At 37.8% G+C, this 21220-nt stretch overlaps 1 protein-coding gene across 1 annotated transcript in view; it reads left to right on the top strand.

Moving 5' to 3' along the window:
* Positions 1 to 21220, top strand: part of gnai2b (guanine nucleotide binding protein (G protein), alpha inhibiting activity polypeptide 2b) — a 46397-nt gene that overhangs the window by 15817 nt on the left and 9360 nt on the right. Inside the window, exons 2-4 of the mRNA XM_015035704.1 lie at positions 14475 to 14517; positions 16821 to 16962; positions 19947 to 20107. Of these exons, the coding sequence (XP_014891190.1) occupies positions 14475 to 14517; positions 16821 to 16962; positions 19947 to 20107 (346 nt within the window). The remainder of the gene's footprint in view (positions 1 to 14474; positions 14518 to 16820; positions 16963 to 19946; positions 20108 to 21220) is intronic.

Below are 21220 nucleotides of genomic sequence, written 5' to 3'. Positions count from 1 at the left end.
AATAAGATGTCACATTCTTTTCACAAATCTGCATGAGTCAATTCAAAGAGTTTGTTTCATGTCATTGTGGCCCACTTTGAACTTTTGCAAAAGTTAAATTTTTAGAGGTCAACATATGGACATCATTTTCAGGTAGTTGATTATTTCTCTCCATTATCAGCAATCAACACATTTATAATGAACCAGCTGCTGTTGCACAAGCATTATGGTGGCAGATTGAAATGATTAGATCTGAAGTCATCTTTTCCCACTCAGCAGGAATATGCAGAGCATATTATGTCTGGTTTAAAATATGACAGACATTTTCTTTTTAAACCACATTGTTGGTCTTTTAAAGTGTTCCTGCCATCATCTGGCACCTGTCTTTAAAATTCACCCCACTAAATCACCCAGTGTTGCTTTTGCAGTAGCAGATTTTGTACTTATATAAGTCAGCACTTTCAAAAATGTACTCTCCAGTGAGAAGCAATATAATAAACTACTGAATGGTTTTATGGTCCTTCAAAGGCTGCAGCCAATGCCCAGCACTTCTGACACCTCATCATTTTGAAAGTATGTGTGGAGAAAATATAGGCAGAAGCATAGAGAGGTGTGAGAGAAAGCAGAATTATTGCAAGGTAAACACCAGCTGTGGTGGTTTGATGCATGAAGAATGACTTTTCAGTGAGCCAACATGTGGGACGCTTCAGTTGTCACATCATGAATTATGTGAGAGCAATTTCAGAATAAGTGAAATTTTAACTCCAATGCATTTCTATTTATTAAGCTCCTCAGCAGAACCAGCAGTGGACCACAGCTAAAATAGGTAAGAGCAACAAAACGGTGCTCAACAAAATAACTAAAAACACACAATAAACAAGTAACACCCTAATAATTTCTAGTGTAAAAATATATGAAAAGATTTGTATTAATACTGTTTAGTGGAAATGTTTCATGGATTTTGTTGCAAGAAATGAGGACATTCCAAATTGAGAAGTATAAATACATCTTACCATTATATATTTAAAATTGTATGCAAATATAAGCAGATAATTGTTTTCCCCATAATTAAGACTTTTTAATTTATTGATTTGAGAAATGCATGTCTTTTATCAGAAGCAAACTTCTTAGTTTAGCTAAATTACGTAGCAAGCTGTATAGTTTTTATATGCAGTAATGTTTTTGCATTCTGAGGAAACTACAAATTAGAAATAATGGTTAATCCTAATAAATCAAAATGTTTTTTTTTTCTCTCAAGTTTATACAAACTATCCTTGTTACTGTAAATAAATTAACACAATTACTCAGAAATGTTAGCTGCTCCCATGCACCACTGCTATTACTTGTCTGTCCATACAAATAAGTATGGATGGATTCTGACATTACAGAGTAATACTCTGACATAAGAGTTCATCAGAGAGACGGCCCGGGGAAAGAAACCGTCTCTGTGATGACTGCTTGTTGAAAAATAGTGTTCTGTTGCACCAACCTGAAGATAAAAGTCTTACCAGGTTCTTTACAGGATGTGTGGGGTCTGCAGAGACATCAGCTGCCCTTTTCCTGACCCTAGCCTTGGGTGGAGGGAAGGTCAGGCCTGATCCTCTCTGTAGATCTTATAGAATACTGTAGGGTAGCATTTTAGAAAATTTAACACCACAAGAACTTTGATGATGGATCTCACTTGATAGATCACTCAATTAGAGTTAAACCTCAAATTGTTTTGTCACACCCAAGTGTTGCTGAAAAAAAGAGTCGCACGCAGATTCAGAAAGCTCCTATTTATCAGAAATCTCATGGCAAGTGAAAGCCTTAGTGTTTTTTTATCATCTGCTAAAAGCTAATTATAACATCATTTTGACCATTTATTTAAAGAGCTTGCACACGTCGAGTGCTGTAACCAACAATCGATAAGCTTTCACTTCATTAGTGTAATTAAGAGGGTCTTTGGGAAAGCTGAGTACACATTGATTTCCTTCTGAGTTACTTATCTGATTAGTTTTCTGAATGGTACATGACACTTCTAATAGCCCGTCTCCTATAAGATCTGGAATCGGCTCTGCTGGGAGTTCTAACTTATCCAGAAAACCCCCCCCAGAAAACTGCAAAAATTACCCTCTAGGAAAGACTTGAGTTCAACCAGACATATTACAGAGATCAAAGAAAAAGTTGTTCCTATTTTTGTACCCATCTAATCTGCTTGACTATGTCAGTTCTTTCATAATGCATGGCTTTATTGGAAAACAGATCAGCAGGCTAAATCCTTTTATTTTAATGTCTTTTTTTTAAATCTCTTGTTTATTTAGGAGTTTTATAGGGAGCTTTTTCATCCAGATCCAGTTTGACCCACATTTTAGAGATTGACTTTGTGCTGCAGCATTTCCTAAAGGAAACATAGGCACAGGAATGCATCAGTAAATTTGAGACAAAGGTTAGGAAACTCTTAGGTCAGTGTCCGAAAGCAATTCAGGGGAATTTCTGCCTCTTTTTTTTATTTTCAAATTATGCTTCACAGCTTACTTCTTGTTTTGATGTAATCTCATTTGTTCTGTGCACCAAAGAACCGTTGTCCTCCAAGGCATTAATTGCGAAGATGTCACCTGTAAAATCTAGAACATTTTAAAATCTTTTTTTTCTTTCTTTTTGATGCATTAGGCCCAAATGTTTACTGAAAATGAATGTTGTACAATATTATTCTACTTTCGGTTTCTGGTGGAGACTTTTAACGTCCTCCATGTCACCTTGAAAATTGCTTTTTGTGCTGCATTGCTCCATTCTGGTACAGTCTAATGACAAAAATGTGAAAGCAAATGTCGCTGTATGTCTGAGGGAGTAGTCAGTTTTCACAGAAGACCAAATAGGAAAAGAGCTATTGTGTTGGACTCATGTAAGCTCAGCCCAAAAGACAAATTGCTTTAGAAAATATACCAACAAATGCGCCAACTACTTTTAAATTAGCTAAAATGCATGGTTTTCTTTTTTTCTTCAGACTTAACAAAAAAAAATGTATTGATGCAGTTCCATGAGGTTTTCCTATTTAAATCTTGAGGCTGGCTTGACTATTGGTACATTCAGGCATCACAAGTTCAGAAAATAAATCAAGCGTTTTGCTTGTGTTTTGCACCCCAACAAGAGAGCCAGGTAGAGAGCACATTAGAAGAGCAGCAGCACCTTTTTGCAGAGTGCGTGTCGCGTTTGCTAAAGAGGAGGATGTGTTGTCAGTGGTGAGGAAGACGTAATTTAGCGGGAAAAAGGTATTAAAACAGTCAAGAGGCGTTCTGGGAACACAGACGTGCGGCTTAGGGGCTTTGATTTAAAACTGGATGATCAATGGTGCTGAAGGATGTGCTGACTTCTAAAGGGATTAAATGTAAAGAAGTGCTTGTTTGTGTTATTAGGAGACAATAATGAAGCAACTCATCTGGACTTAGCGCTGCTTCACCTACCAATGATAAATTGCATTCTATATAATGTTATACAATGTCTAAGCCGCTGCCTTTTATAAAGCACGTCTTGCTCTAACAGTGTGCTGTTTTTAATTTCTGTTTACGAGAATACAGCTGAACATAGTTTCCTTTCTTCTCATTCTAAATCTACATTGTTTTCTTGTTTCATTTGCCTCTCTGTGATTGGTTTAGGTTGCCATCAGTTCAGCAGGCATCCAACCTTGCAGAGAGGCAGCGAAGCTTCACTGCTCCCTGCAAGGCTGATGACCTACTTTCCCACTCTAGGCAGTAGCATACTGTATCCAGCAATGTAAAAATTCCTCCATTATTATCCATCCTGCATGTGAAAAGGGTTTTGGGTGCTATTGAGTGGGAGGTGGCTGCATGGCTGCCTGAAAGACTCACAATTTTTTGGTCCTGTAAACAGGCACCACCGCATCCAGCTTGCTGTTGTATGTTAAGGCAATTAGAGTTCTGTTCTTCAGAAGCCGAGGCAGTGGGGAGACGGGAAGAAAGAGGAGCAGAGAGAAAGGCTTGAGCTTAGGTCTGCTATAATGGAGGGATGACTGCAGGAAGAGAGTAAGTCAGTGAATGGTCAGAAAGAAATCAGCTCCATTTATAAGAAGAATTAATTAAAAAACAACAACAACAACAACAACAACAACACAGTTTCGGATTTATTCCTGTGACTGAAGAAAGTATTTATGCTTTTATACCCAGATAGTTCTTTCAGTTCAGTCTGGTGTTTTTTGACTAGACAATCACAGTATGACAGTTTTGCAACATTCATACCCTCCAAACTGTTTTAATATTTTCCCAAAACTCTTGGGGATCATTAAGATGGGACTTTTTGCACGTGTGAGGTGGTCCTCCTCAACGGTTTTCTATTTGGATCTCTCCCATGGATAATACAATTTCTGTCTTATTGTTTAATCTGGAACTCTGACCTTTCTTTCTCTCTCGTGAGGTCTGCAGCGCTTTAAATGTTTTGTTCTGGATTTTCTTTGTGTCATTAAAGATGAATAACTAATGCTATCTTGGGGTTATCTTGCTTGGCCAACCATTAATGAAAATTACACCTCTGTAAGGGCTATTATTGTGATTTGTTGCATTCTTACAGCCTTAGAAATATGTTCTGACATTCAAGTGACTTTCTTTAGATCAGGAGGTGATCTGCTGCTTTTTGAGATATTTCAGCCTACATCATGTTCTATTTAAGGGACTTCTTGCACTGGCAGTGCAGTGGTCAGGCCCAAGGATGGTTACACATCAGTCAACCCATGAGTTAGCATTAATGGTGGTTATATTTTAAGATAACACTAGATTGTTTTTGAAAGTTTTCTTTTACTACCTGTTGAAAACTCCTTTTTGTATTTAATAGCAATGTACAAAATATCAAATTGTGAAAAGGTTTGTTGAGCAGTGGCAATTGTTGCATTTTGATGTTATAAATAACAACTAAACAATCAATTTGCATACATTTTTGTCATAGTAAGGGGATACCTTGAAACAGTTTTCACTAGATACTGAGTCCAGAAAACTTGTGGAAGAAAATGTTCCTCTGGATGTTGGTGCTACGTTCAAGGTAGCAGCAGCCACTCTACAGCGGTAAAACGAGCTGACCAAACCTTCTGGAGCTCCGCTTGGGTTGCTAGGTAACGGCTTAAGCTGGGGTTGCTAGGTGAGAGGAACATTCCAGAGGTTTTTAAACCCTCGAGACCTTGAGCAACATATATGGACTCACAGGTACATTCACATGCGTGCCGTTTGCCACTACTAACACTCACTATATTTTGCTTGATCACTTGGCTGTAAAAAGGCACAGCGGCTTGTCTGCACTCCGAGATTTACGACGGTTGCTTTTCAATAAGGCCTGAAATAGTAAGAGCATAAGTGTTTTTTTGTGTTTTCTATTCAGTGTCATCAATGCCCGGAGGAGGCTGTTCTGTAAATGGTTGAAATAGTCAAGTGAATGGGAACAGTCGTGACACCAACAGTTGCGGGCAGTGAGCTGGGATTAGAGAAGGAGGAATCGTGCCACAGCCAGGATAGTGAGTCATCTTTCCGTGGCATTTGCTCAGACAATAGGTGGCCTATGACGTTGGCACATGCCGAAATGTGGTAACGGGCTTACATGCTGTTCAAAGCAAAATGTTTCTGCAAAGGCTATGCTACTGAAGAGCTGTTGTGTGTGTGTGTGTGTGTGTGTGTGCGTGTGTGCATGCGTGTGCGTGTGTGTGTGTGTGACACAGACATATGAAACACTGTTCCTAAAGGGACAGTATTCAACTGGAAAAGTAGTTTATTTGCTAATGAGTTTTGGTTCTCTCTCTTTTTTTTGTTTTAGTTGGAGTTTTCGAACCACACTGAACCTGTAATTAAAACAAGCTGCTCTCCAGATTACCTTCATGTTTCATAGTTTTGCTGCACATTGGTGAACCCTATTGAAACGGTTACAGAGAAGTAATTTCTATTCAATGTCCCTCGAACCACCTTATTACCAAACCAAACTTAATTGTCACAAAAGCTGCTACATATTCTGTCATGTTGTCTTCCCTCTCTCTTTTTTTTATTGGCTTGTTTTTAATTAATTTCCACAAACTGTCTGTAATCATGTAATGTGTGGATCACTGTAAGAACAAACTAATAAACTAAACTGTTTTAACGTAACACAACTTAAAGCAATAACGTCTACTCTAAAACTGGTGTTGTGTGCTCAGACTTGGACCAAAACATTACTGCTGACTTTTTAAACTGCCAACAGAAACACAACATAGTCTGGCTCCAGACTGTTGCTGATGCTGCACTTTCACTTCTGCAGTGACAAGTCTCCTTGCTCTTGTGTGGCAGCATGTGCATTGTGTCTCGTGCACATCTACTGACATGTAGGCATGCAAACATAAGAATCACAGCCCTGTGTTGCATGCACATGTCTAAACAAATTGTAAACCTGTGCTAGAAGTGTGAAAAATTGACAAACATACATAACCTGATAAGAGAAAGTGTTTTAATTAGGTTCAGAATGTTGCTTCTAAAATGCAGTTTACGACCATTTTAATGCCCTCAGACATCTGAACGTTGGTGTGTGTGGCGTTACTAAGTGAAGCATCTCAAAGTTAACTACCTTCACTATTAATTAGATGTTTTAAAGCAAAGTAAGATTGTAAGGGGACATTGTTTTCTACTACATCTTAAGTCATATTTGCAGTTCATTTAGGCTGCAATAAAGTTCTAGAGGAGGAGACATAATACGATGACGGGAAGGTTGTGTGCTGCAAAGTTGTGCTGTCCTATCTTTGGTGTATTCTAACTTTTCTAACTTGATCAGTTTCAAAATATCTTTAACATTTTGGAAATCACAGATTCTAATATGATCTGAAATTCAAACACCTCCCAAATCATGCTAAATAAAACATGAGACCGATGAACTTCTTCATCATTTTGTCTTACAGCATTAAAATCACATTTCATAGCAATCGCTCCCTTTTGTTTAGAATGTGATGTTGCCTGTTCTCCTAAACAGATGATCAATTGTGGTTTATAGCTTCAAGGCAGAAAAAGGTAAATGGACTGAATTTACCTGAAAGTGGAGCCGTGTTCTGTTGGTGGTTTCTTCCTGTTAAACGGATGTTTTTTTTTCTTTCTTCTCCACTGTTTTTACATGCATGAAGGATGGGTGTAAAGTCAATGCAAGTGATTGAATGCTACATGCTCATCAAGGAGGAGTGAACGCTGCAAGTCAATTGCCTGATGCAATCTGCTGGGTTTCCTTAAGTAAAAAGCTTTTTATACTAATCTGAATAATGAACTGAGCTTAATGCCAGTGTCTGATAATCATTTGGAATGAATGTGTGATTGAATTGCAAAGACTTTTTTTTGTGTAGCGTCTTGTAATGACATTTATTGTGAATTGACGCTATACCAATAAACTGAGTTGAACTGAATTGAACTCGAGGTGCCTGACACTACAGATACGTTCATCCGATTAGACTCACAACCTGCACATATTTAATACACTGATACACTCACCCAAGGGCAATTTAGGGTTAAGTGCCTCACGGGTACGCCAACCTGACCGGAGGAAGCTGGAATCAACGTTGCATTTCCTTCACACAGTTTTCAGCGTCTTTCCTGCATGGGATTTATAGTTGGGGGTTTCTTAATATATGCAGGATTCTAGTTGGCCTGCATGTTCGCACCACACATAGTTAATATGAAGTGCTCAGCTTTTCCAAAGGGAATCTGTGCCCTCCAAACTGCACCGAAACGATTTGCATCTTCTCCCAATTGCACACTGCTATTCTCAGCCAATTTATAATGTGGCCTGTCCTTGCTTGAGACTTGTAATTAAAGCGCATGAACCAAATGCAGACCTCAGGAAGTCACCTGATCATAATGGATTCTACCCACCCCCTGCTCCGGTGGCGTTTTGGGTTTCGTGTAGGCCTAGATATCCTTCAATGACATTCAGTCACGCAGTTTCTTCCTTTTATCCAAAGAGACACTTTGCCAGGAGGTTTCCCACTTCCTTTCTAAAGAACTGGTGCTTCTTCCCTTGAGCACCAGCAGCATGCAGAAGCCAGAAAAAGCGTGGCATTATCTCTCCCTGTCCTGGCTTCTCAGCCTGAGACACAGCCACTTGAATTTAATACTGCTTATACTTAATGAGTCTTTTTATTTCGATGTCTATGGGAGCTGTAAGTGTGCCACAGTGGATCATCTTAAATGTGTGTTTTGGTCAGTGTTTGTATGAGCAGTTGTACTTTTCCTGCTTTCAAAAGGGGGAGAGGAAATTTGAACAGATGTAAAGTCTGACTTCTCATACTTTATGCCAGCAGTACAAAAAGACAATTATTTGTCTTTTTGTAATTATGTCATAATTCCTAAACTAACATTTATGAACAATTAAGTTTTCCAGAACAGCTTACAGGAAATGCCTTAAAAACTTCATTTTTAAGAGTAGTTGTAGCTTGACTTGAGTCTGTACAGTGTAACATGACATAATGCCAGAAAAATGATAGTTATTCCCACTGTTGCAGAAACAATCCAACACATTCCATCTGATCACTGATCAGGGACAGTAAGATGCTCCTGATCCTGATTATCAATTTATTATTTTTGTGTGTGAATGATATAGTAAAATTTATCATACTTCATTTATATTATTATATTATATTATTTCTGGTGCTAAAATAGAAATTCATTTGTCTTGGACCCTTTTATGCAAAGCATTTCTTCGGTTCGACACTCAAATAAAAGTATTGGTTGCTACTCATAACTCAGCTGCAAAATGGAAGAAGCTTTTTGGATAAGAGGTGAAATATTTTCAAGAAGTCCTGTTGCCTCCTATTTTAGAGAGAGCTAACACCAACGCTATTTGGTTATTATGATTATCATACATTTACTATTAGGTCAGTAACAATATAGAATACAGACTTACTGAAATTCTGAGTTGTTTCCCGGGTCTAATTACATTAAATATAACCCCCTTTGTTTGCAGTTCTGCTCCTTTTTGAATAATACCGGCAGTGCAACCAGTTGGTATTAGCTGCTCAATTAGCCTTGTGCTATTTGCTCCAGTTGGCTGATTAACAAGCACAATACCCATAGCTTGGCAGAGTGATGAATTGGGCTCCTTTAGTTTCCACACTATTATTGTTCACCTTTTCATGGGTGGAAATATTTATAAGCAACCAAATCTGTCTTTCTTGTAAGCAAAACCAAAATGTAGAGACCTTTTCCACCCACGTTTTGTAATCTGACATGATTCAACCATTAAAGACTTTATGTATATTTAATCCCCAGATGCTTGATATGATTCCTGAAAAGAGGCATTTTTTTTTATTTATTTATTGTTTTACATTTAATATATGTGCATCCATTGTGCATCAGTTTGTTTTCATCACTGTGGTAATTGGTAACTTACAGACTCAGGGTAATGTCTGAAACATGAGTCTCACTTTGCATAACATCACACCTCCAGTACTGAACTCTGTATCAAAAGAAAAGTCAGCATGTGATGCTTTAGCTCATGATGAAAGGACATTTCTCTCATGGTGTTATTGCCCACCTTTGCTTAGTCACAGTGACCAAACGGAGGATGTGCATTGCATGCCGCTGCGTGCTAATTAATAACACTCAAACTGTTAGATTTGAACACTAGGTTTCACCGTCCAACCTATGTCAGTTCAGATCCACATCCACCCCCGACAGATTGTGATTTGAACACGAAGAAGCAGACATCCAGCCCAATATAAACCCCTCCCTGTGGGCATGCAGTGAGTGAGCAGTTAGACCCCATGTTCATCAGACATCGACTGATTGCAGGTCCAGCTGTGAGGGTGTTGTAGTGTTAAACGGGGAGGTATTAGGTAAGATCGACATTTTTTTTTTTTAGCTTTACATTATGTTATGATGTTATTTCACCATCAAAATAATACCTGGAGTGTTGCTTTGATTCTCTCATTCATGATTGAGAAATCCTTGAATCTTCTGTGGCAGCCATCGAGGGATACTTAAAACGCCTGCTCATACAAAGCGCTGCGTATTTCCACAAAGCCTCTGCTTGAAATTACACCCCTCTCCTGTGCCTCCTGCACACTGCTCCACTAGACTAGCGGCAGCAGCAATTAAGCAAACACCTGTTGAAACTGTGTGTCTGCTGAGCTTATTGGATAAACTCCTTCTATCAATCAATCAATCAATCAAATTTTATTTGTATAGCACATTTCAGCAGCAAGGCATTTCATAGTGCTTTACATAATTAAAATAAAAACAGCATATGACATTGAACAAACAGTGAGAAAGAGAAAGAGATTTTGAAAAAAGATTAAAAAAGATAAAAACATTAAAACCAGCGCCCCTTTTAGGACCTCAGTTAAACGTCGTTTAACTGGGACTCTAACCCTCTGGGACTTTAATCAAAAACACCGTTTGACAAGGACTCCAACCTCTGGTGGTTGTCAATGACATTTTGAGTAGATATATTGTGATGACGTCCTGAGGGTGGAATATCCGAAAGAGTAGGAGCTTCTTAAAGAGACAGAAGCCCATTATCAAGGCGTCAAATGTTTGATAAATACAACATTTTTATAACTGAAGGTAAAATGGTTACTTGATTGTGCTATAAATGGCACTATGTGCCAGGAAAATACATACCATCCTTTTAAAAAAAAATGTCCACGTGTGTCAAACAATTATACAATTATTATATAAAACCAGAGAGGTTTTGGCAACCAAAAAGTCAAATATCCTTTTTGTTTGTTTGTTTGTGTTAAGCTCGCTCTCATTGATATGTACTCTGAAAGGATGGGTGGAAATGTATCTGCTCGATATCAGGACATGTCGTCCACTTATTGAGCAGACTCTGTGGCATCAGAAGTATGCAACTGAGAGAGCTGCCAAGCACCCATCATGGCTAGTGAGAGAAAGAAAAGCGAGTTATGGTTTTTCTTTTCTCCACCAACTTGGATTTTCTTATCACTGATCCTCTTTTTTTTTGACACTCACTGGAAAACAACACGGGTAGGATAGTTGTGGTTAATGAAGCAGGAAATGGAAGTGGTGTTGTCATATCCCCATCACAAAGCAATCCAGAGTTTGCTGTGCCAACAATAAAAAGTCAAAGTTTTAAGGTCTGCAAATAGATGCTGACTTGCCCCCACTGCGTACCAAATCTCAGTCTCCATGTGGCATTTCTAATCAAACTCATTTAATGTTCTACACAAAACAGATATTTGTGTATTTCATTTAGCTCTATGTGAATACGTCTTAATATCAATTATATCAGCAATCGTTTTATGGTCTTATAGAGCCATAATTATATCCCTCAGTGCTACAATATGCTTCAACATTTTTATGTCCCCTCATAATGAAGCTTTGTTGACTGTTGGTGTCCCTATCTCATATGAAGATGAGAGTTGTGTTGTGCCCCACTGTGATCAATTAATGTTGACACTGTTTGTTTTTGCTTTAATAAAGAAACAGCCAACGCACACCTTTAAGACTGCTTGTAACGTTAGGTGTTAAGAGGAATACAAATAGTTCAGAATTTACTGGTGATCCCATAAAGCCTTCAGTTGCAATGGTTAGCAATTGTTGTATAATTGTCAATAATGTTGACCAATTATAGGTAGATTAAATATTACATGTTTAACATGGGCTATCCGAAAAAAACAATCCTTTTCTTGGCCAAAAACATGCAGACTTGTCTTTTTCCCTTGTTCCTGTTCTAATCAGACATGCAGAAAATAAACCTTTCCCTGGAGAGCTACATACAAATTCAGCAGTGGTGTTTTTGACTACGGATATTAACATTTAGCTTTTATTTAGCAAATATCCATCGGTCTAGCTTTATACGGTCTTGTCCTCTTACAAACCCTGGCAGGATGTGACTCTTGGCACTTAGACATTTTCTCATGGTGGATGTTAACCAGTAGTAATAAAGAAACATCATAACTGGCATGAACACTGACATACAGAACACATTGACCATGATAAATATTTCCCTAAATGTTTACCGCATAGTAATGAAACAACAAAAGGATCAAAATACATTTTTAGATACGTTTCTTTTTTCTTTTTTTTTTTTTTTAAACTGCTTCTGTTTTAATTTCCAGTAGCAGCTATCTGTGCTGCAGTTCTAACACTATCATGTACATAGATAACAATTATTTCCATCTTCCTTTTTCACTGCATCCTTAATATGAAATTACAATGATCCCATATGTAACTATAGCACATTTCTAACTCAAAATTAAACTGGCTAAGTGATCAGCAAAGAGATTGGTTCCCAAAAAATCTAATTCTTCAGGGCTATTAGTAAAAATTGATCTTCCAGTTTTTGTTTATCTCACAGTAAAATAATTGATCATATTTTAAAAATTGTTTAGCACTTGCTGAAAATTTATTTTTTTCTGTGAGGTCATTGCTACTAAAAAGTCAGAATTACAATGTTTCAGTATTAGACGGATTGTTTAGGATGCTTTGGTTGTAGCTCAGACATTTTTACTCTGAAAGCGGCAGCAGAAGTCAGTGGCTGGTATTTGTGCAGCAGGAGGCAGCCGCTGATGGATGGCTGAAGGGTTGGGGTGAGGTCACAGGCTCCATAAATTGTTTCTATTCTGTCACAGTGTTTGTGTAGCACTTAGACTTGCTGTGTAATAAAGAAACAATGCAGGGAGCTGTCATTTTCTGATACCTGTGGTTAATCTGGATGAAATCTGTATACGTCTGTCCGCCTTTCACATAATGACACCAGCAGCTTCCCTTTCACAATAGTTATAATCTTGAGCTTAAATCTCAAACACAGTATTAATACCTTGGACCGCAACAAATACATTTTGGCAGTTCTTTTCGTTTCCTTTTTGAACACTAAGAAAGCCAAATAATGTTGACTTACTTTCGGTATTGTTTCATAATTGACTTTCAGCCCAAAGATGTATGACAACAATAATGTTTAGTCTGCACCGTTTCTTCCTTCAATTTGCAACAAGCTGACTTTCACCTGTAAAATCTGATAGAGGTTCAGAAAATTTCCCCCTGAAGCAGTAGAACAGTGTCTTATTCTCATAAGCCACCCTGGGAGAAAGATTAGAAGCCTCATCTCTTTCTTCCTTTTTACAAGCGTTCACCTCCTGCTAGGCTTCAAATATTAATGGAAACGTTTTATTTTTGTGCCATGGAGGAAGGTGACCTTCACTGTGTGTGTGTGTCTCTGCAGAGAGAGTAATACTCCACTTTCTCTTTACGCAGGGCAGTATTGTAAACTTCGGCTTTCAAGCCAGCTTGTGCATTTACAATACTTTCTTTTCTTTATCATCACCAAAGGCAGTCTTTGATTATTTATGACAGACCTGGGAAAAACTGGGAATTTAAACAAGTTTTCTGATTTAAAAAAATAAAATAATAATAATAATAATAATAATAATAATAATAATAATAATAATAATAATAATAATAATAAACACGTTGGAGACTTGATGTTTGAAATATTAAATAATGAAGAGCAGGTTGATTTCAGAAAACCTGCTCTTCATAATTCATTAAGTTAATCTGCTAGATTTAAAGTATTAGCTTCTTTTTATCTTTACTTTTCATCTAGTTATTAGCTTCTTTTTATTTCTCTTTCACACTGTCTGCATAAAGACCCCCGGAATAATGACAGAGAATGTTTTGAAAAGCTAACATTTATCATTTTTTATTAAAATATATTACGGACCAACAAAACAACTGTTTAAGTGTGAATTTGATGACGGTATAACTGATTCTGATAGTGCTTAGAAAGTGTCAAAGAACTGCCACCCTCAATTTTTAACCCATTTATTTATCGAATGATTTTGTTACATGTTTGTTTATAAAGAATTTTTAACGTATAAATGAAACAAAAAGCTAAAGAGTATCATTGCCTATTTCATGGGAGCTGAAGTCATACTCAACATCTGAAAGTCAGACAGAAAAGGAATCAAAAAATCATAAGATGCAATAAATAATTTAATCTATTTAAAGACCATTTATGAGTTATGCGTCGCAACGATAGTTAGCTTAATTTGAAAATATTTTTTTTCCACTAAAGACTGTCTTATCAGCTTTTAGCTTATTAAAACTAAAACATGATGTAGCTCCCAGAGATAAAACATGTTAATATTTCACTGAGGTGCAGAATAAAATAAGAAAACAAGAAAATAAATTATGGAGCTGCTGAACAGATTTACAGCAAAAAAAAAGTAAAATTTAAAAGATAAGTTTTTGTAATTATTTTAAAGTTTGGCTTGTAATGGTTTATCTGTTGACTACACTCTTCTTTTTTTTAAAACACAAACACTGGAACTAATGGGGGAAGATCATTTGTGTCCATGGCTCACGTCCGCACATATGGGAACATAAATAAACGTAAACAACCCAGAGGACAAAAGAGCCAGGTCATCACTGGGTCACTCATGTTTTCAGAGCAGAACAGTCACTGCTGCATCTGAACTTTGTTCTAATTATTTTGCAAAAACAACACTGGCCTTAGATTTATTTGTAACTATTAATATTTTAATGTCTCAACAGGTGCTGGGGAGTCTGGAAAGAGCACCATTGTAAAGCAAATGAAGTAAGTTAAGAACACTGTTTTTATTTCATTTCTTGCTTTTGCTCACTTCCTTTTTTTTTTTTTAACCTGAAATGAATCCTGTGCAGCAACACAAACCACTTCAATAACTATTGAACTATTTTACTATTCCATTTCTCTTTTTTCAGTTATTTCTCTGATTGTAAATGTTTTAAACCAGAACAGCAATAGTTTACAGTTCTATGTCATTGTTGGATGAGATGCGTTTGGATTCCTCCAATATGATTCCCAGGAATATTCTAAGTACTCATTTTGAAGAATTTATGTTTGTTAGATAAGTCTATAATCAGAGAAGCACTTATTTCTGTGAAGGATTCAGTAAACCCACAAACACACACACATCTGAGGAAACTAAATTATTCACATTCCTCAGGGCTAACCAGGCATTGAATCCACTTATTATGAGCTCCGAGTGGAAACAGTCCATTGTTTTTGAAATAATTTAATTAATACATTCAGACACACGGATAAATCACCACGTGAGACACACATGACATCCATCTGTTAAACACAGAAATAGCCAGTAGGAAGCTAGAAAAACCACAGACCTGGCATCTTAAAACAAATGAGATCTCATTATAACTTACCTCTGGTCATCATTAATCACTTCAGTTTATTCCATCAAGCAGCTTCCCTTTAGAATCAACAGAATATTATCTGAGATTGCTTTTTCAGCACTTTGTTGTGCAGTCTGATGTATCTGACGGGAAACGTCTATGTGCGCGTGGAAAGGCAAACACTTCCATTATTCTTTGCTTACAATTACATTGCTGCAAGGGATGGACTCGGCGTACTGCATCAGCTGAATGCTGCAGAGATGATGCAGTTCAGCTTATGTGTTTACCAGACTGCTGCACCTCTTCTTCTACATCAACCTTAGGCTTGGTTCCTACACTCTCTGCAGTTTTATCTCAATGTTTTTTCTTGGTCTGCTTGAGCAATAAGGATAATATTTCCTGACTTTCTTCCTCATCCCATCATCATCTGTTGGTTTATTCATCAGCACATCTATCCGTCCATTCACTATCTATTCCTCCCTCCCTCACATTATTTGCTGTCTCCACATTGTATAATCAGATTGCTCCACACATATCTTCCATAAATTTATAGTTAAGGTACTTTAACCAAATACTAATTAGAACGCAAACTGTGAAATGTATTGATTTGACTTGGGAAGCGTAATTAACCTGATGAGAAGTGTTGCAAAGCATGCAGAATACCTTTCGATGGCAAAGCTGAAAACATGTGAGTTTTAGTGCTGCCATTAAATTCAATCTATAACTGTATAACTGTACTGTGCATCTGCTTTAGATACTTTATTTTGTTTGTCACCTCAGAAATTGAACTTGCTGGTGAGGTGAGAGCTCTCTCTCTGTACTCTCGTGTTCTTCCAGCACCTGTTTTGCTCTTTTTCTCCCCGACAGTGTAATTGTATACCTGTGAGGTTGCTGAGTCTTTATTGACCCTCAAGCAGAGTACTAGTGTGCATCTTTGCCAGTTTTAATGTGATACTGCTGTGACACATTTTTGACTGTTTGCATGGATGGTTACCCACCTTTTACCACGCTCATTTCCATTTTATGTTGTTAGAATCGATACTAAAATTGCAGATGGACTAAATCATTGGCTGACATATCGGACTGTGTGCCACAGGTATGTTAAAGTCATGTTCAATTAGACGCTGATATACATGGTGCAGACACACTTGCTTTGTGTGAAATTGGTCTTGGCTTCAAATGCAGAACCCCTTACAATTTCTGCCCCCTCTGCCCCTGACAAAGATGTGTGATAAAACCATAATGTGGATGATTGTCATGGAGACTTTGTGACTCCAAGACTCCACTCTCTGGTGCAGCTTTCTAAAAGTGAGAAACTGAGAATGTCCTATCTTGTTTAATCTAATCCTCACTGTGTGTGGAGGCAAGATAAACATTGTTTGACAAGATAAACATTTTTCATCTGTCCATCTTTCCTTCCATCTTTTCATCCTTTATTCTTTTCTTCCTTCCTTCCTTGGAAGCTACATATTTAAAATCTGACCAGATCATTTCATTTTGAAAATGAAAATGTGTGTGAATCCTTATTTCTACCAGATGTATTTGTGCCAACACAGTCAGAAGACTATTTCTGCAGAGCTGCTCCATGATTCTAAATGCAGCAGAGCAGCAAAGACAGTGTGAGGCCTCGATTTAGAAAAGCAACCGCAGTGTGTTTACTTTGTGGGCTTTTGAATTTCCCTATTATTTTCCACAGATACTTCATGTTTTTTTTTCCTGATATTTTAGGATCATCCACGAAGATGGCTACTCAGAAGATGAGTGTAAACAGTACAGAGCCGTTGTTTACAGTAATACCATCCAGTCGATTATGGCCATTGTTAAAGCCATGGCCAGCCTCAAGATAGACTACAGTGACCCTGCCAGGACGGTAAGACACACAAACGCAAGGCACCGATTAAAGTCCAATATTTGTCAAAATTTTAAATGTATCTACACATTATTTAAGTTTTTAGCAAATGCTCCATTGTTAACAGCCGGGCTGAAAGCAAGCAGTTCTAATTATAATTAGTAAATCCTGCGTGAAGCTGTTGTTCTTAGCAAGGTCTCCCTTTGTCTTCGACAAACACTGTTTTATCCACACCATCTTGCAGTTCTGTCTAATTCAGACTTTAAAGCTCACGATATGCTTTCCCTGACCAATTTCACCGGTGTGTAGCCTCGCTTCAAAACCCACTCCTTTCCAAGCTTAGCTGCATGCTCCACTTATTTTCACGGTAAAATAACATTTACTCCCTGACTTAGACCTACCCCGGTGCAACTTGATGGTGAGCAAAGATTATTTTAGGGTTACGACGCCTCTGGTAAAGCAGGTCTGTTTCTCACACCCTCTTGGCAATTCTTGCTCAGTCAATAACACTGGGAAGCTGCGCCGGTAAAACAAACGTAGGATCATGTGGTTTCCAGCACGCACCTGTTTCACAGCAGCTTTTTTTTTTTTTTTTTTCTGAAGAAATATTGATGTGGTTGAAACTGGAACATGGTGTGATCCTTCTCTGATGTATCACTGCAACCTGCAGGGAAACAGTGTCTGCCCTACTGAATTCATCATCCCCTCCATCTTTGATCTGCTCTCTCTAAGAGCTGTAATAGACACGTTGGAGTCTGAAACTTATAAATACGTGAAGCTACTGCAGAAATAGTTCCTGATGGGTCTTCTGGAGGGGGATGGGGGGATGGGTTTGTTCAAAAGTGCTAACGGATGCTGTCTGTAGCATCAGCAGCTGAATTAATTTGATATCCTGCTTAGTTTGCCCAGCTGTAGCGGGAAGAGTTCAGACATGGTCGCATTGTTAAATTTTGCATCGTTAGAGCAATGAATTATAATTTTATGACTATCCATGACCTCCTGTCATTGTCAGGTCTACCTGTCAGTACCGGTGTGTGTCTCACAGGTTTTAACTAATGACTCTGACATCACTCATTCGTTTGAGGGTTTAAAGGAGTCTTTAGGTTTCAGCACCTTGTGATTTTACAGCTGGAAGTTTTGAGTAAATGACTAAACTGAGGGAGAACTTGATGACTGTGTTTAAGTCACTGGGGTTGGACATTTGTCCATAACTCACAGTCCTGCATGCTGAAAATGATAGGTTTGTCCTGCCATGCATGCCTGAGGATTCATTAATTTGTTAGCTGTGGTGACGCAACAAAAAAGAAGTCTAACTTTATTCTGCTTCCTCCATTTTGCAGCCAAACCCAAGTGGTACATATGAGACAATATTTATTTGTATTGAGCTTTTCACCAGTTGTCTTTTCAAAGTGCTTTGCAGAGAAATAAATAAAATCAGGAAAACAAAATAGCCTCAGAAATACTAAAGAGGAGTCAGGAAACATGAACAGATGCTACTATAAATGTTTTACTGAAGCAATAAAATCCAGTTACTTTTTGTGTGCTATGATGAGTCCCAAGTACCAAGACCCATTTTTTATTTTTTTTTTTGCATTTTTTTGCAAAGTACTTTTTGCGTCGTTCCTGTTCAGGGGAAGCAAAGAGAGAGGGAGATGGGGATGGTTCTCCCTGAAAAAGGAGATTATGACAATAAAGACAATTAAGCACTACACCCTTTGACATTAGAACCAAAGTATAATTATTACTTCTCTTAATTATATTAAAGAATAGTCCTAATTACGATTCATTTACCAAAGCTCACCCTTTTTTATTATACATATACAATTCAAGCTTGCTAAATTTCAAATAGAAAATTCACAACTTCAGGCAGAGATGCTGTTCCGCTGCATCCTGCAGACTTGTTGCAACCCAGGAACAGTCGTAGTCAACCCTGACTGAACTGTTTGTCCTTACAGTGAAGCCAGCGTCAGCGCTCAGAAACTGAAGCTGTAATCACTGCTGTAGTGTGTGTGTGTGTGTGTGTGTGTGTGTGTGTGTGTGTGTGTGTGTGTGTGTGTGTGTTGTTTTTGTTTCTCACCAACCTTTCTGTTAAATGGCTCTGTGTGCGTGACGACACTCACACTCCTACGCGCAGCAATTAGCGCGTTAGCCTGCCTGCACTTGGATACATCGGCTCTGTTGAGAAGTGAACGCACGCAAGCAGGCTCACATCGTGCGACGCTAGTTTACACGAGTGCAAAAATGTACGTGAAATCAATTTTCCACTTGGATTTTATCCGTTTGGTCTGCCAAATATATAATAGATATATGGACGTGTATGTATTATATTACAAGTGATAGACTGGATGGGTCACATACAGTCCAGCTGCTGAAGTCGAGTACATTTGCTAGACTAAATACCACCACAATAAATGAATGTAGAAAAAGAAATTAACTAGATGGTAATTAATAAAAGTTATGTTAAAAGAATTAATTAAAATGTAACAACTGCTGCTAATATCCATATTGCTTCCCTGGCTGTAGCTTAAACCTGTAGCTACAGTTGAATGATATTTTGCATATTGGCCAAAAGTTCTGGATATGAAAAAGAGAAACAGTACAGGAAACATTTGTATTCCCATCATCCATCCATCTGTTGTCTTCTGCCTGTCCAAACGTTTGACTAGGCCACTCCCAAATGTTTATTTTGGCTTTTTTTTGTGTGTGTGATTTGGACCCAAGTGTGTTTGTGTTCACTTAAATAATTTTCTCCAAACATAGATGTTTTTTGTTGTTGTTGTTTGTTTCATTTCTTTTAGTGAGATCGGCCTTTGTGTGGCCATAGATTTCTCCCAAAGATAACGCTTTTGTCCAGCCTTTTTCTTATTAAACAAATTATCCTTTATAAATAAGTCATAGCCCGCAATATTTTTTGCATATTTTCATATACCAGGTTAAATTTCTTGCTTAGTACCTTACAAATTCCCCACAAGGGAAGCTCATAATTGTCATTGCCTCTCTTGTAGGACGATGCCCAGCAGCTCTTCTCTCTCGCTGCAGCTGCGGAAGAGCAAGGCATTCTTCCTGAAGACTTGGCCAACGTGATCAGGCGGTTGTGGGCCGACAGCGGCATACAGAGTTGCTTTACGAGGTCGCGAGAATACCAGCTCAATGACTCGGCGGCGTAGTAAGTATGGACTGAGGTTTCATGTAAAAGTGATGCATCAGAAAATTGCACACTGTCGTCTCGGCAAAGGAAATGTAATAATTCAGCTGGGTGTTGACCCGCCACTTTAAGTATGAAATTCTGAACATTGTGCCTGTGCAGAAGATGTTAATTAGACGTGACTGTAAAGGCTTTGTGAAAATTCTCACTTTATCTTTCACCTTAGAAAAAAAAGTGCAGATGGAATATTCTGCTTGCACTGGACTTATACTTTTATTGATAAATTTGTATCTTTGTTTTATTAATGGCTGTTTAAGCCTGCTGCCTTGGAGGAGGCGATTCGTTGGCATTGTGATGGATTCTCTTTGGAGCATTGCTGATATGAGCTGTTGTGAAAACCTGCACTAGTTCTCCGGGGGAGTAATGGAGACCGGAGAAATTGGCCAATAACTTCCATTTAGCTGTCATTTCTTCCTCTGTGGGCTTAATCTTTAATATCGAAAACTGATAAGAAGAAAAAGGTACCGTTTTCTTCATGGGTAAGAAAGAGATTAAAGTGTTTGCTTAAGGACTGATGATTCTCACATTAATACCCACAGGTGGCTCTTTTTGCCTTTTTGAAATTAATTTATAGATTTTGTGTTAGCTTACTGAGGAATATAGCATTAGAGTAGTTATCATGAACAGAGAGAATATTTACCAAATTGTTTGTTTTTATTCTCTCCGGTATGCCTTTCAGGCTTTGACACCTCATTAAATATTAAACCGTAGGGCTGTGACAAGCAAGAGCAGAGAGATCAATGTGAGAAATATCCATTTCTTTTTACAAAGTGTAGAGTGGCTGGACATCTAAAGTTTCAAGCTGGCTTTGGAAGATGATGCAAAACTTGTGTAAGTGGGTCAGCCAGAGTGGCATGTAGCAAGGATCCTTCTACGCCCCCCTACTGACCAGCAATCTGTCAGGAATCAGAGCAAATGCAAGAAATTATAGAGGAGAACCAGCTGCAATGATAAAGAGGATACAATAAAAAGATATTGATTGACTTTATATATATATATATATATATATATATATATATATATATATATATATATATATATATATATTTTTTTTTTTTTTTTTTCTAAAAAAAA

This window comes from Poecilia latipinna, unplaced genomic scaffold (assembly GCF_001443285.1).
Source record: "Poecilia latipinna isolate Pla-1442-1.1 unplaced genomic scaffold, P_latipinna-1.0 Scaffold345, whole genome shotgun sequence".
Lineage (NCBI taxonomy): Eukaryota > Metazoa > Chordata > Actinopteri > Cyprinodontiformes > Poeciliidae > Poecilia > Poecilia latipinna.
The sequence above is the reverse complement of the archived record's forward strand: the minus strand, read 5'-3'. Positions and strand labels throughout refer to the sequence as shown.